Source organism: Heteronotia binoei, chromosome 8 (genome assembly GCF_032191835.1).
Source record: "Heteronotia binoei isolate CCM8104 ecotype False Entrance Well chromosome 8, APGP_CSIRO_Hbin_v1, whole genome shotgun sequence".
Classification (NCBI taxonomy): Eukaryota; Metazoa; Chordata; class Lepidosauria; order Squamata; family Gekkonidae; genus Heteronotia; species Heteronotia binoei.
The window spans coordinates 29944303-29960766 of record NC_083230.1 but is presented as its reverse complement, the minus strand read 5'-3'; the positions used below and the strand labels follow the sequence as shown (position 1 = coordinate 29960766).

The 16464-nt window shown below is 42.9% G+C and overlaps 1 protein-coding gene across 1 annotated transcript in view; it reads right to left on the bottom strand.

Annotated features, from left to right (window-relative positions):
* The window catches only part of ASZ1 (ankyrin repeat, SAM and basic leucine zipper domain containing 1), a 58061-nt gene that overhangs the window by 1891 nt on the left and 39706 nt on the right, over positions 1-16464 (bottom strand). Inside the window, exons 7-11 of the mRNA XM_060244854.1 lie at positions 14604-14728; positions 9887-9962; positions 9579-9635; positions 8426-8538; positions 1439-1544 (exon numbers count right to left, since the gene is read on the bottom strand). Coding sequence (XP_060100837.1) covers positions 1439-1544; positions 8426-8538; positions 9579-9635; positions 9887-9962; positions 14604-14728 — 477 coding nt within the window. The remainder of the gene's footprint in view (positions 1-1438; positions 1545-8425; positions 8539-9578; positions 9636-9886; positions 9963-14603; positions 14729-16464) is intronic.

Genomic DNA, 16464 nt, shown 5'->3' with positions numbered 1-16464 from the left:
CCCAAGGGGTGATTAACATGTGGAATTCACTGCCACAGGAGGTGGTGGCGGCTACAAGCATACTCAGCTTCAAGAGGGGGTTAGATAAAAACATGGAGCAGAGGTCCATCAGTGGCTATTAGCCACAGTGTGTGTGTGTGTGTGTATATATATATATATATAAATTTTTTGGCTACTGTGTGACACAGAGTGTTGGACTGGATGGGCCATTGGCCTGATCCAACATGGCTTCTCTTATGTTCTTATGTATTATTCACAATGGCTTGCAGTAAGAGCCAGACACAACATTATACCAAAGCACATTATACCTTGAGGACTGAAGCTGATGCTGTGATATTATTTTCAAAAATTTGGGGTTCTACTCATAAAGGATTGATAAAGGAAACCAAATGTGTTCAGAATCCAGACGTCTCTTTGTTTTATTCTGAAGGCACTTGGCAACCAGAAGACTTACAGTCTGATTTGAAGGACTTTTGTATACTCTGATGCCTTTGTTTATTTGGAAACGTTTTGAGAACTGCTTTTTGAGATTTGAGCAGCTTGTGAATTTTTTCCAGGGGCACCTGGCAACTAGAATAAATACAATTTGACTAGAAGGATTTTTGGATGGTTTTGGTGCCTTTGTTTTACCTGGAAAATTATTTTATGAACTGCTCTTTGTAAATTGTGCAGTTTGGAATTCTTGTTGTTTTACATGTCCTCTGCCTTTGTGCTTTGGTATAATGTTGTACCTGGCTCTTTCCATGAGCCATATGAATGCTTGTGTGCACTTTTTGAATATCTGAATAACTGTTTGACCGTTCTACTCCCCAGTGGTTTCATTTTCCTACTCCAATTTGAATCAGACTGCTTTAAAATGTAAGATTTAAACAGGATTTTAAAAAATGGCATACACAATTTAATTACACGTGGGGACATCCAAGTTTGGTATTAAGAAACAGGTTACATGTGTTTATGTATTTACAAGTATCATAATCAGGCCTTGAATTCAACAGGAGCTCACAGGAGCACAGCTCCTGAACCTTTTGGAGGGTTCCCCCTCTTCCTCCCCACCTACCTTGACCACTGAATAGTAGATGCAGCTGCATAACAATCCCTGGATTAGGAGAGCGGGCAGCCAGCCAGCCAGCCACCAGGAGCTTTGCCACACCAGCAGCCCTCATTAACCCCTGGAGAAGCCCACACCGCCCTTTCTCCACTTCTTACATGATTTTGGGTGGTGGGTGGCTTGCTGGCCTTTTTACTGTGGGGGCAGCAGCCAAGGAGAGCCCCACGTGAGCAAGGCCTGCTTGGGCTGGCTGGATTTCTTGCCTGGGGCTCTCCTTTCTTGTGTCGGGTTGCTTCTGGATGGGGGGGGGGCAGCATATGCTAATGAGCTCCACCACCTATTTTTCTACAAAATGACCCCTGATCATAATCTTTCCACTTGTGTAAATACCTTGTGAAAGTCTGTAGGATAGTGGCTCACCACACTGTGTACAGCAGTTGTAAGGTGAATGCACTGTCTGTTGAGTTTCATGAGAAAAGTAAGAAACTCGTCACCACTGTAAAAATAAATTGAGACAATAGTTATACGCTAAGCTATATGGTCAGAATAACCAGTTTCAAAACACAAGCTAGGGAACCAGATGTGAAAACAGGATGTTGAGATCAGCCCTAGCCCCGACCTTGTGGCACTCTCTGTCAAATAACATCAGGGCCCTGTGGGATCTTATGCAATTCCACAGGGCCTGTAAGGCAGAGATATTCCACCAGGCATTTGGTTGAGGGCAGTGATGGTTTACATCATGGCTGGCACCCTCCTATGTTCTCTGTCCCCTGGACTGGTTTAATTCCTTCCCCAGGCCAGAAATGGGAGAATGACCATTGGTATTTACCGTAAGGGGTCCTTCTCCCCTGAGGTCAGGAGGCCAACTCTGTGGGTTATTCCCATCCATCCTTCAGGGAGGCAGGAAGTACTTTTTTCTACTTCCTGTTGGCGCCTTCGGAATGACCCACCCTTCAGTTCTGGGACTCCGAAAGCAGTAACCATAATTCAAGTAATACTCTAATTCTGTTAAAGTAAGCGTACTAAACAAGAGTATTAACGGCCACATAACAGTACCCAGTGAGATACAGAGTAGAAAGGCAAAAAAAAAAAAGAGAACAGCACACAGAAACAGGAATGTCGATGATGATGGGAGGGCCGAGATGGCCTCCTGACCTCAGAGGAGAAGGACCCCTAACGGTAAGTACCAATGGTCATTCTCCCTCTGAGGCGGAGGCCATCTCTGTGGGACCTCCCAGAGCAGTGTCCCTTAGATGGGTGGGTCATCATAATCGACTGTTATTGCGATGTGCTGCAACTCTTCTTCCAAATAATTCAGCTTGTAATGACAAACAAAAGTGGAAATGGAAAAACATGCAGTAGCTTTACAAGCTTCTTCTGCAAATGATCTATTAAGTAGGGCTGCGTTGGTGGACGAACTACACAAGGAATGTGCCATAATTCTGGTAGATGTATCCAGGCTAGAAGCCTTGTAGGCTGCATGTCACAAGCCTTGAGAACTAAGCTAATGGAAGTCTTATACATTCAACCTCCAGACCTGGGGGGTGATATGTTGCTGAAGCAGTTGTCTGTCCTTGAAATGTAGATATTAAGCACTCTGTGGACATCCAGGGTATGCCACACAAATTCGTTGTGATGCTTGGACTGTAGGCAAAATGTGGGAAGATAGATCTCTTGTGATCTGTGAAAATTCAAAGAAACTTTAGGCAAAAAAATGTTGGATCAGCCCTGAGCACTACCTTATCTGTGTGAAGGATGAAAAGGTTTGATTTTACAGATAAGGCACTAATCTCCTAGACTCTGTGAGATGAAGTTACAACAATTAAAAAGAGAGTCATCTTCAGTACCCACTACAGACCAACATCCCTGAAAGGCACAAAGAGAGACTTTGCAAGGACAGACGATACCATAACCTCTAAATAGGATAGCGATATACTGGAGGAGGTGCCTAGAGCATAGCATTTTGCAGGAAAACACAGGACATGTTGTTTGGGCAGGTTGTATCCTCCATAAACACTGTGGTAAGGGCAGCAATCTGACTGTGGATAGTGGAGGACTTTAGACCTAATGTCAGACCATCCTGGTGAAAAACTAACATAGAAAAACAATGAAGGGTGCCAACAGTTCAATCTGGTTTTGTTTGCACCATCTCACAAAAGCTGTCCAGATAGTGTTGTGAATGTGATTGGCTCTTGGATAGTGTCTGTTACTCCAGAAGAGTAACCAGAAGAGTGTTTTGCACTCAATCTCCAGTGGGAAAATGAAGCCAGTCTTGCTGGGGTCACCAGATCAGGCTCTGATTAAGCAGGTCTGGAGAGACTGGAGAGACTGGAATAGACAGAGGGCAGATCTCTGTAATCGCCAAGAGCCAAGGATGTTGATCCCTATGACAGGCTATCAGTATGACTCTGACTGCCTGTTCCCATATCCTGCAAAGAGGAGTCCTGGGGCAGGCAGACGTGAGAATATCGATCGCCTCCACCTTCTTGCAATAATACCCCGTGAAAGAAGCGAGGAAGCTGATGATTCGTGCTTGATGCAAACTGGTTTAGGAAAGGACATCCTAGGTGCTGGTAAATGAGGTTGAAGATGGGATGGAAGGACCATTCCCCTCCGCCAGTCCAGTCACGTGCTGTCCACCCCCCTGATGTACTCCACTCTGATGGGAGATTCCTCTCTTCCCAGGCCAAGATCCTCAAATCTACTCTGTGGACCTAAGATGACTGAGAGCCCCTTGCTAGTACAGATATGCCTTGGTAGCGATGTTGTCCATTTGGATAAAGACAGGCTGATGGGCCAGATCCAACCTGAAGTAATTCAGAGTCAGCTGGCTGAACCTGAGTTCTGGATGAGAAGACTCTGTTCTTCGAGAGTCCACTAACCCTGAAGCAGAACCTTGTTCAGGATAGCTCCCCAATGTTGAGGGCTTGCAGCTGTGAAGAACTCCCTATAGGGAATACCTCGCCTTGTCAAAGACTGCTGACCTTCACCTGCCAGAGAAGACTGGATCTGATGGATACAGGAATCCAGAGATGAAAAATCTTCTTTCCCATGATGGACAACTGGTAGGAACGAAGGGAATGCTGCAGTGGTCTGGAATGAAGCCTGTCCCATTAGACTGTGTCTAAGCAGGAGATCAGCAGACACATGAATTTGTCCAGAAACAATAGGGATGAGATGTTGTCCTGGATTACCAGGATTACAGCAGCCTGGATCTTGCGCCTTTTCCAGTGGAAGGAAAAGGGAACTGCAGGATGTGTCAATGATGGTTCCCAGTTGAGACAGTTAAAGGGGACTCTTTGACTGGTTTACAATAAAACCATGTTCCTGTGAGCGGAGGGTGGATTAGGTGCCCCAAATGTTTTTGGAGAGGCTGCTGGACCTGATGAGAAGAGTGTCCAATTATGGATGGACATAAATCCCCTGGTGCCTGAGGTGGACTACAGGGTTTACCAGGATCTTGGTACATGTCCTAGGGTCCTTGGAAAGTCCAAAAGGAAGAGTCCAGCAATGGGAATACTGGCCATTCACTGCAAATCTGAGAAATATTCTGTGAGCAGGATTAATGGGGGGGGGGGGGGTTTAAGTAGACATCAGTCAGGACTACTGAAGTCAAAAAATACCTGGGGTTGAAGGGCCTCCGTTATGGACCTCAAAGACTCTCCGAGCAAGTCTCGAAGCTTGTTGAGAAACTTGAGATCCAAACTGGCCTCCAATTGGTATTCCTCTCAGAAACTGTGAATAAGTTGGAATATACTCCCCAACCCTACTCTGGAAGGGGGAATGGGTTGCATAACCCAAATGTGACAAAATATTGTATGGCCTGTTCAGTGATTATTCTTTGAATGCAGACCTTGGACACCAGAGACTGAATGAGTCGTTCCAATGGGAGACTGCGGATTTTAAGGTGTAGCCATGAACAATGACATCTAGGGTCCACAAGTCTTCTTGAGAATACCTCCAGACCAGAAGGAAGGTCAAAAACCTGACTCCTATTGGAAGGGACCTGCAGCCATGCTTGCACAGAATTGGACTCACATTGCCTTTTTTTTTGGGGGGGGGGGAGGGGCACAGACCAAAACTTGGACAAGGAATGCTAAGCACAAAAGGAGTGATTTCCCCATCTATCAAAACAACAGATGTTCTGAGACACAGTGTGTTTCTAGTTATGTGTCTTCACCAGAAATCTACCAAGGAGACTATCACTCTGGAATGGACAGGCAGATACCACAGATTTGGGAAGCATGCCTGTAGGCCAAGCATTCAACCTCCTAGCCACAACGGTGGAAGTCATGGCCTTAGAAATGAACATTAAGTTGTCTAAGGTGGCCTCAGCAAGAAAGAAGGCAGCCTTCAGCCTCCTGCTAGTGCCTTCAAGGAGGCAGTGGTCGTTCTCTGACAAGACCTGGATAACCTTGCAGACCCAGACGATTGTTGCTCTGGATGTGATGGAAGCTGTAGTGGAAGCTCTCACTATCCTCAGAAAGCAGAGCAGTAGACTGCAATGCTGTCAGGGCCGTCAACTGGGGAGACCTGTAATAACTCATCAGCATAATTAGAGAGCATAAAGCATTTAAACAAATGTGGAAACTGCCCATTTGAGTGAGGTTTGCCCCATTCCACCCTGAGGTGACATTCAAATATTCAGCAACAGTATGAAAGGGAAAACTCATTAGTACTCGTGGCCATAACGTTTCTACAAGAAGCCTTAAGCACCTATGCATGTGAAAGGTAAGCATGAAATGCAAGGGCTGCTATAGCCTTTGTTAAGAATGCCACCTGGGTTTCTTTCTCCTCCTCCTTTGTGATAGAGATTCCTCCTCCTCCCAGTAATCAGGCAGAGTCAGAGAACCTAGGCTCCGCTCCAGGGCTTCTCCATCTCTTTGTATGGGCAACAGCCTACCTGGGTGCCTTAGTGGTCCAGAGCAGGAGGGGTTGAGAAGTTTGAGGAGTCCTGTGAAATAAGTGCCATCTTAGGGCAGAAAGAAGCCATCCCCTCTTGCATGTTTCTGCAGAAGGTTCACATCACCCCAATGTGGAATAAAGAAACTCCCAGAATTGGGTACTTTACCACTGAGGAAGGCGACTCTGTGAGGACACTGCTCCTTCTGGTATGCTGAACAGGCACCTCTGTCACTGTCAGCCATTGCCAGGGCCAGTTGATGTGGAGGGAATGGAGTAGATGCAGAATCCAAGGCTCCAAAATGGCCGCCACCAGCTACTGACAGCCCTGAAGGACTGGCATGCTCTACCAGCAAGTAGCGCTTCTTGGCCTGTCATTCGGCTGCCGCTGCCTGCTGGGCTCTGTTGAGATGGATAGCACAAACAAAGCACGAAGGCATGTTGGCCCCACCTGAAAGTAGATGGCACTTCTTGGCCTGTCATTTGGCCGCCAGTGTCGCTGACTGCTGGGCTCCGTCGAGACGGATGGCACGAACAAGCCATGAAGACATGTCGGCCCCGCCTAAAAAGTGTGCAGCAATCACAGCTGCGGACACCTCTGCCTCCTTGTTAGTCAAAAAAGCCTCTAAGTGTTCTGCCTCCACCATTTGGTGAGAGAAAAAATATTATGCAGGAGCACTTCAAAAGTGCAAAAAAGTATCCCTTCTCTGTAGGCCTCTGAAGAGAGAGGGGGAGGGAGGCAGAGGAGAAAAGTGGTCAGATATAGAAAGGAAACACAGAACATGGAGGAACATTCTCCTGTGAGGGAGAATGCAGCAGATTTTGTTAGTCTTCATCAAAACGAGTTAGAATATAAGGCAGAACAGCAGAAGGAATTAAAGTATATAAAGGTAGTTATGAGGGAAAATATGTAAGAAAAATCTAGAGTTTCAGAATTAGATGAAGGTAAGGCCTGATCTCAGCTGTTCTCCCTATAGAGGCAGGAAAAGAACTGAAGGGCGGGTCATTCCAAAGGCGCCAACAGGAAGTAGAAAAAAATATTTCCTGCTTCCCTGAAGGATGGATGGGAATAGCCCACAGAGATAGCCTCCACCTCAGAGGGAGAGCACTGTACATTTTGCCTCTTGATCTTAAATGAATATATTACAGATATTGTTTTATGGTTTTTATTTATTATTTATTTTATTCAACTTTTAGTCCACCCTTCCCCTAGAACAGGCTCAGGGTGGGTTACATCATAAAAGACAATCAACAGTTAAAGATAATTAAAATATATAAAATCTAAAATTACAGAGTAACAACAGAGACTACAATTCTGTACATCACCTAGAGAGAGCCCCAACAGTAGTGGAGATCAGGCAATTCAGAAATGCAGTAATAAATAAATAAGGATAATCAATAACTGCATAATTAATTTTATGCTCTAGTCACTAGAAAGAGTTCCAGAGAAGTGTGTGGCTGTCCTGCAGGCCCAGTGGGGCTTTGGACTTGTACTTCCCTACCAGATACCCACTTTCTGCCCCCCACCCCAGTAAACAAGTTATCTCAGGCTTATGAAATACCGCGCATGGCATTCTTTGCTTCATGGTCACATGGAAGAAAATGTGCGACCTCTCAACTAAGGCAAGGTTTTACACAGTTCATCATGAGAAGGGGAAGTAGTGGGTGATGCTGGCACTCAAGTGTTTGCTACAGGTACTTATTTCTTTTTTTCTGATTATGCAGAAAAGTGATCCCATGTGGTGTCTATACCGTGATATCTGCTGATGTGTTTCCTGGTGCTCAACTTCCTCTTCCAAAGCATCCCTTCCTCAAAGAAAAGAGCCAATCCTGGCCTTCCACACTGAAGAAAGAGGTGCTTCAAAAGAGCCCAGGAAGTATCACCTTTGGGCCTGCAAGGAGCATCCATCAAGCACAGCTGTCTCTGCCATTGCTCGGCTTTGAGCCTACCATTATTTTGTGGCCCCAACCTATATGTCAGTCAAGATGCAGAGGCACCCTTTACCTGCTCCTATAATTCCAGTATTGCCCACAGGTTTAGTACCTTGGTGACCTCTGATTCCTATATACAGTAACACACATGTATAACAGTGGCACAGGTGAATACATGAGAGGCTTTCTGCTCTTCACACATATGGCGAGAAGTTACAATGGCTTCAATCAGGAAACTGTACGCTTTTGTCCCCCCTCCTATGTTACTTCTGTTTATGGAGCAGCATCTTTTACTCCAAGCCACAGTGATTTCCCAAAATGTACTCTTCATCATTTATACAGTCATTAATACACTGTTTTATAGTTTCCCTCACGATTACCTATTTTCATGCTGGAAAATCATTGTTCAATACCCTCTTCAGTTACACACTGTGCTGAATAATTATTGAGGCTCACTGACTGCACATCAAAACTACTATTTTAGTGGTACTATTTTCCTTCAGGAATGACAAGCTGGTCTGCAAGTCCCAACTGACATTTTACCTAAGTTCTATGTTTGTCACTTGAGGCAACTCTTCCAATTTCACTTCTTCTATGTGGAATTCTTTAGCAGCATCTAAGATTTTCTGTTGATCTCTGGTATCCTTAATCCCAATCTAAACAAGACGACACTTAATAATTAGAAATTGTAGAAGAAATGAAAATAAAAAAACCTAAATGATACATTAGTAGGTCTTCACAACTATAATAATGGATTTCCATTAAAATGATAAGCACTGTCTAGCATGAAATCCATTTCTTTAAACAAAAAAACGTTTATTAAAATAATCAACCAAGGCAAATTCCTCCATGTTATTTTGTTACTTTAGCATTTCAAATGAGAGAGTGCAAATCTTAATTAAAACTTAAAAATACTTTAAATAATAGAAAGTGGCATATAGATTAGTGCAGAATAGCAAATAACTAAGCATTAATAGACTAAAAACCCAATTCTCATTTATTTAAAGCTAAGTTTCAGGGTAACTTCTGACATTCATTATTAAACTGAAAGCAACTTCATTTGTTCAAAAGTAACACCCCCATATGGTCATTCTCTAGCTTTCAGGTAAGAAAGTTTGAGAGTCCTGGGTTACAAGACTCTGAAAATGAACATTTTAGATAATTTGAGATATATAAGCCCTCACCTGGATAGGCCAGGCTAGCCTAATCTTGCCGGATCTCAGGAGCTAACCAAGGTCAGTCCTGGCCAATATAAACCAGGGTTGCAACAGAGCAGCAGGCAGTGGCAAACTACCTCTGAATGTGTCTCGCCTTGAAAACCCTATGCCTACGCGGTCACCATAAGGTGGCTGCGACTTAAAGGGGGGAAAAAAGGAAGATGACCAATAGAAGTACAGAGGCAGCATAAACAAGATCTTCCATGCATTATGAATGTTAACTGGACCATGGAGCCGACAGTTTAGATCTTGTGGAAACTTGCCACTAATGAACAAACACATCCTCATTTGCTAACATGATTCCTATGATAGCAGCAGAAGCCTGCTCTTACTCCCTGCTAACAGGGGGACTCCATTTAGGAACTGTGGATGCCTAAAATAGAACACCATCACAGGAATTTAACTATCATATTCTATCTATATCATTTCAAATAACTATAAAATTATATGAGCATTACAAATGGCTGTATTAAGCTAACCTGTATCAAATCTTCTTTTCCCATGGTCAAAAGTTGCCTTAAAGTTGTCTCTGTCTCCTGGATAAAAACAATTATTTTGGGTATTATTCAGAAACATTAAGTTTATTTCCTCAAAAATAGCTTAAATATTTACAGTGCAAGTCTAAGCAGAATTACACCCTTCTTAGTCAGTGGGCTTAGCGATGCACTGCTATTCTTTATTAAAATACAACTTGAACTGTAAAACTTAACAGTGACATCTGATGCTGTTACGTGCACTAAAATGTTTTTCCCTACATATTTCCATTTCACTGAAAAAATTATCTTACCTTTAGTATCTCTGTTACATGTTCCAGCTCAAGGCTGTGTAGGAAAACTTCCAAGTCACCAAAGGCCATGTAGGAACTGTACACATATTACAAATGTTTTACTACAAACACAAATAATTAGAGCATGTATTTAAACAAAATCTAATAATTTTATTTAGGACTGCATATGATTAATTTCCAAGCAGGCCTAAACTGAGATTTTAATTTTTTAAAATGGATTTTCTGTATCTCATACAGGGGTGGCAAACATGCAGCCCAGCAGCCGAAGCAGGCCCTCAAGAGGGCTCCTGTCAGACCCCCGAGCAACTTGCTATCATCTGCTTCCTTCTCCCTCTCTCTTGCTTCCTTCTGCATCACAGCTTGCTTTGGTAGGTTTGCTTAGTCACATGGGAGTTACAGAGCAAAGCCTCCATTTTCTCTGTTGGCTGAGGCTTGGGGAGCAAGGGGCTTTGCCAGGCTCTCAATCACACAGCAGATCTACTGAACCAAGCCTCTCTTTTATTGGCTGAGGCTTCTCCCCGTTTCCCCTCCCCCCGGCCTCCTGGGGAAGGAAAGAAAGAGCCAGAGCTTCTTTTGTCCAGTTTCCTGGATCCCATGGGAGAAATACAAAGAAAGCACCTTTAAGACCAACGAGTGCTAATGTTTTAAGCATGCTTTAATTTTTTTTAAAAAAATCTTTAATTGTGTTTGTCTGTGTCCTTTATACAGTTTATATCTCCTCTACCTAATCTTAAATAGGTAAACATACAGCTCGACCAACATGGCCCAGCACAACAAGGTCAGATCCAGTCCTCATAACAACTGAGTCTGACACCCCTGATCTACACTGTAAGCTGACTTGAGGTCTGCATGGAAAAAAGGCACCTAATAAATATTTAAAATAAAATAAAATTCAAACTGATGATATTTGTAGGCAATAGTACTGCCATGTAAATACAGAAATTTATAATTTCAATTCAAGTAGACAAAATCAGAGGGGCAAATAACACCTTCGATCATTTGTTGCGGCTAAGTTTTAAAAAGGCAAATTCACACACTATTCTTATAACAAGCAATCTTTGTGATCAGAATCATTTCATGATTTGGTGCAAGTTAATGACAAATTACTTTGGGAGAATGACCCAGCTCAGCATAGATTAATTCTGCACATGGTGTCAACCATAAAAGCAATAACAGTTGGGCATATTTCTTCTGATCCTCCATCTTCCAAACATCTTGATACCAGACCTGTGTCCAGTTGGCCATGACAAGGGAAGAACATCCCAGCCTGGCATGCTATGGCTGGTCATGCTGAGAGGAAGAAAGGTTGGGGAAGGAAAAGAAAGCAGGAGAGGAAACCTTGGGAGGCAGAAGGCTAGGAAAAGCGTCCGAAAAAGATTTGTGCACTTATTTTAGCCCTATCAGCTTACCATGCAGAAGACTGACTATGGAATAGGCCCCTTAACCCTATAAACAACACAGGAGCTACTAAGAACATAAGAAAAGCCATGTCGGATCAGGCCAATGGCCCATCCAGTCCAACACTGTATCACACAGTGGCCAAATATACATACACAAATAGCCAATGATGGACCTCTGCTCCATATTTTTATCCAATCCCCTCTTGAAGCTGGCTATGCTCGTAGCCGCCACCACCTCCTGTGGCAGTGAATTCCACATGTTAATCACCCTTTGGGTGAAGAAGTACTTCCTTTTATCCATTTTAACCTGACTGCTCAGCAATTTCATTGAATGCCCACGAGTTCTTGTATTGTGAGAAAGGGAAAAAAGGACTTCTTTCTCTACTTTCTCCATCCCATGCATAATCTTATAAACCTCTATCATGTCACCCTGCAGTCAACATTTCTCCAAGCTAAAGAGCCCCAAGCGTTTTAACCTTTCTTCATAGGGAAAGTGTTCCAACCCTTTAATCATTCTAGTTGCCCTTTTCTGGACTTTTCCCAATGCTATAATATCCTTTTTGAGATGCGGTGACTAGAATTGCACACAGTATTCCAAATGATACCGCACCATCGATTTATACAGGGGCATTATAATACTGGCTGATTTGTTTTCAATTCCCTTCCTAATAATTCCCAGCATGGCGTTGGCCTTTTTTATTGCAATTGCACACTGTCCTGACATTTTTAGTCAGTTATCTACCATGACCCCAAGATCTCTCTCTTGGTCAGTCTCTGCCAGTTCACAACCCATCAACTTGTATGTGTAGCTGGGATTCTTGGCTCCAATGTGCATTATGAACATATGAAGCTGCCTTATACTGAATCAGACCCTTGCTCCATCAAAGTCAGTATTGTCTACTCAGACTGGCAGCGGCTCTCCAGGGTCTCAAGCTGAGGTTTTTCACACCTTTTTGCCTGGACCCTTTTTTGGAGATGCCGGGGATTGAACCTGGGACCTTCTGCTTACCAAGCAGATGCTCTACCACTAAGCCACCGTCCCTCCCCAATTACTTTGCACTTGTCCACATTGAACCTCATCTGCCACGTTGACGCCCATCATCATCATCATTTTATTTGTATCCCGCCCTCCCCGCCGAAGCAGGCTCAGGGCGGCTAACAACATTAAATTAATACATTGGGTACAATAATATTCGAAGCAATAACTAATTTAACAAATTAATAAATTAATAGAATTAATAAAATTGACATCCTGGTGCTATTAAACAGATGGTAAGTTTTTTTTTTCCTTAGCAGTCTCTTCCTTAATCGATGTAGGCCATCCTAAAAAGGATGGTCTTGCAGGCCCTGCGGAACTGTTCAAAGTCCCGCAGGGCCCGCGTTTCTTCCGGGAGCTGGTTCCATAGGTGTGGAGCCACTACAGAGAAAGCCCAAGTGCGGTTACTCTGTAGTTTTACCTCTTTCGGCCTGGGGATAGTCAGCAGGTTCTTCCCTGCTGACCTCAGTGCTCTCTGGGGTTCATATGGGGACTCACCCAGCCTCAACAGATCCCTTTGGAGTGCCTCACAATCCTCTCTGGTTCTCACCACCCTGAACAATTTAGTGTCATCTGCAAACCTGGCCATTTCACTGCTTACTCCCAACTCCAGATCATTAATGAACAAGTTAAAGAGCATGGGACCCAGTACTGAGCCCTGTGGCACCCCACTGCTTACCGCCCTCCACTGTGAAGACTACCCATTTATACTCACTCTCTGCTTCCTATTAATTAGCCAGTTTTTGATCCACAAGAGGACCTGTCCTTTTACTCCATGACTCTCGAGCTTACTAAGGAGCCTTTGATGAGGAACTTTATCAAAAGCTGGACTAAAGCAAGGACCCTTTTGTGTTCCTTCCCTTCCCAGTGCCTGGATTCTACATGCAGTTTTTTTAAAATAAAGTGTGTCTCACAGATACTTTATGAAAGATTTCCCAGTCATAACCTGGATAACCAAATGCTGAAGAACTAGATGAAAACCTCTTCATCCAGACCTTCCCAGTGCCTTTCAAACAGAATATGAATCTGCGTGACAGATTCCAAAACTTTTTTTAAAAAAATGTATCTCTCCTCTTCAACTTCCATATATAAATTCCCTCTGACTCCAATGCTACTTCCCACGTTGAGGGCAGGGGCAGTAGCATGCAAGGCACCGTTCAGAAAATACAAGGGTCAATAGATATAACTTGTATAGCATATACATACAATAACTGGTGACATTAAATATTATCTTTAGCAAATTCTTTTATTCTGGTCATTGTTTTAGGTCAGTTTAATTATGCCTCTTTGGATACAACTATATTAATTTCAAAACTGGCAAGTTCTGATGCACTAGCACCTCAAACAGAGAATGGGAGCTCTATTACATTATACGGATGTTAGCAGAGATTTAGGCTTGTTAACTCTCTGGTTTTTCATTGACTTCTGAATTAATTTAAATACACATTGCAAAGCTTCAGTGAAAACATATTCCTACAAAGTCTATCCTCCCTTCCACCACTCTCCTTAGCAACTCCCCTAAGAAATTTTCCTCAGGGAAGGGACCACTCATCTTGTACTCTGAAAACTGCCATACATTATTTCAACCAGTAACAGCAAAGGGTTAAATTAAAAATAGCCTGAACAACAGAAATTTTTTGAGAACTAAAATTAGAAATCAGAAAAAGTACCCAGTAAAACTTTTCTTATCTACACACCAACTTTAAAAAAGGTTTTTAATATCATATAGCAAAGTTATCATGTGATTTATATCTCAGTAAGATGTATCTTCAGAAATGGCTCTGGAAACAAGTCCACCAAATGCACTAGGAAACAGATGGAATACATATCATTACTACATATCAGTTGCAAATGTCTTAAGATACAGTTACACACACAAGAACCTTAGACCATAACTGAGATGGTTGTCACAGACTTGCAACCGAAAGGCAACTCCATGAATGCTGCTGCAACTAACCCTGGCCTTAGGGAAATAATAAGCACTGTTACCTCCCAAACAGGGATCAGATAAGTGAGGATTTCTCTTTCCCTATGAACTCTGGATTTAACCCTACCCCCCCCCCCCCCGCCCGCCAGTCTGTGTCCATCATTACTAAGAAGCAAAAGAGAATTGTAGCTGCATGTGATGAATATTGCATGCCACAAATAAAAGCAATTCAATGACTGAATTTGAATGCCTTTTTAAAACTGGGAATTAAAGAGAGGGACTGAATGAAGGTTAACAGGAAAATGAACCAAACATTAATCATGCAAACTTTTGTACAACTAAATGAGTTACTACCTGGCTGTATGTCTTCTGCCTGCCTCAGGTACTGCTTGCAGAAGTCTGCAAATAGCATCTTCTTTAGACATATTCTGGAATCTCCCCAGGAAAGGATGTGCAGTCAAAGAAAGCAAACTGAAGAGCTAAAAGGATAATAAACAATGTTAATACAGGGCAAAATGCTTTTGATATTTACAATAAACCCTCAGTTCATTGTAACTGGTATTAGTCCTCTGATAACCCAGAGAGAGCAATTTCTGCTAAGCTTCCACTTTTGTGTGTGTGTGTGTGTGTGTGTGTGTGTGTGTAAGAAGTGCTGTCAAGTTGCTTTCAACTTATCAGGTCTTGCAAACTGAGGGCTGTGGCTTCCTTGATGGAATCAACCCATCTCACGTTGAGCCTTCTTTTCCTGCTGCCTTCAACCCTTCCTGGTGTTAATGTCTTTCAGTGACTCTTGTCTTCTCTTGATGTGACCAAAGCACAACAGCCTCAGTTTAGCCATTTTATCTTCTAGGGAGAGTTCAGGCTTTATTTGGTCTAGAACCCACCTATTGGTCTTCTTGGTGGTCCATGGTATCCATAAAGCTCCTACGCCACATTTCAAAGGAGTCAGCTTTCTTCCTGTCTGCTTTCTTCATTGTCCAAGTTTCACACTCATACAAAAGGATGCGAAACAGGGATGGGCACAAACCAGGAAAATGCAGTTTGGTTCATGGCTCACCCATGGACCATCACAGACAAAAAAATCTATTCATATGAACCAAATCAGTAATGTGGTAGGACCTCCCCACCCCCCATGCTAGAAAGACCAAACTCACAGTGGATTTCCAGCTGACTCTCTTCTACCTAGTCTCCAAGTCTGGTGAGGATTGGATTTACAGGGCCTGAATTAGCACCCCCCCCCCCCTCCAGAAGATGGTTGTGCATAAAAGTGCTTTCTGGGGAAATGAGGTGCAGGCTCAGGAGGATATTGAACAGCCCTCCTGCATGCCAGAGACACCAAACTTGCAACACATTTCAAGCTGTCTCACCTCTAAGTTTGGTGAGGTTTGAATTTATGGGATCTGAGTTATGCTCCCTCAAAGAACATACCCCCCCATATTCCACTGTTTACAAAGGAGAGGGAGGAAACAGCAAAAAAAAAAAAGGGGGGGGGAGGGCAAAATGAGATCTTTTCTAGCTCCTTCATGGCTGACCTTACGTTTTCTTGGCTGCAGTCTCCCTTTTTGGTTGATAATGGAGCCAAGGAATAGAAAATCCTTTTCATTTATTCGCCTTAAAAATTCTACAATTCTACATTTATTCACTGTTGACCTACAAAAATTCTATAATCTGTCATCCTGCTCTGGCACTTTCTGCTTTAACCTTCACTGGGAGTCATTTCAAGTTTTCACTGTTTTCTGCCAATAAGGTGGTGTCCTCTGCATATCTCAAATTGTTAATGCTCCTTCCACCAATTTTCATTCCACCTTCATCTAAATCTAGCTTTTATGATGTATTCTGCATACAGATCAAAAGATAGGGAAATAAAATACATTCTTGTCTGACACCTATGCCAACTGGAAACCATTCTATTTCTCCATATTCTGTCACAAAAGTAGCCAGAGTGCGGTTGTGCATCAAAACCAAATCACGGGTTATCATATTCCTATACATCCAGAAATCATTCTGTTGAATCTGTGGCAGGATCATGCAATACCTTTAATTTGTAGAAATTTACTTGCCATTCTGCTGGCTGTGGCCAAAGCAACCATAGTTTCTAAGTGGAAAGATGAACATCCACCAACCTCTCTTTTGAGTCCATAAGCTATGGGATTTCCTGGTAATGGAAAATTTTTCAGATAGAATCTCTCAGTCAGACTTTTAATTCCAACTTCTT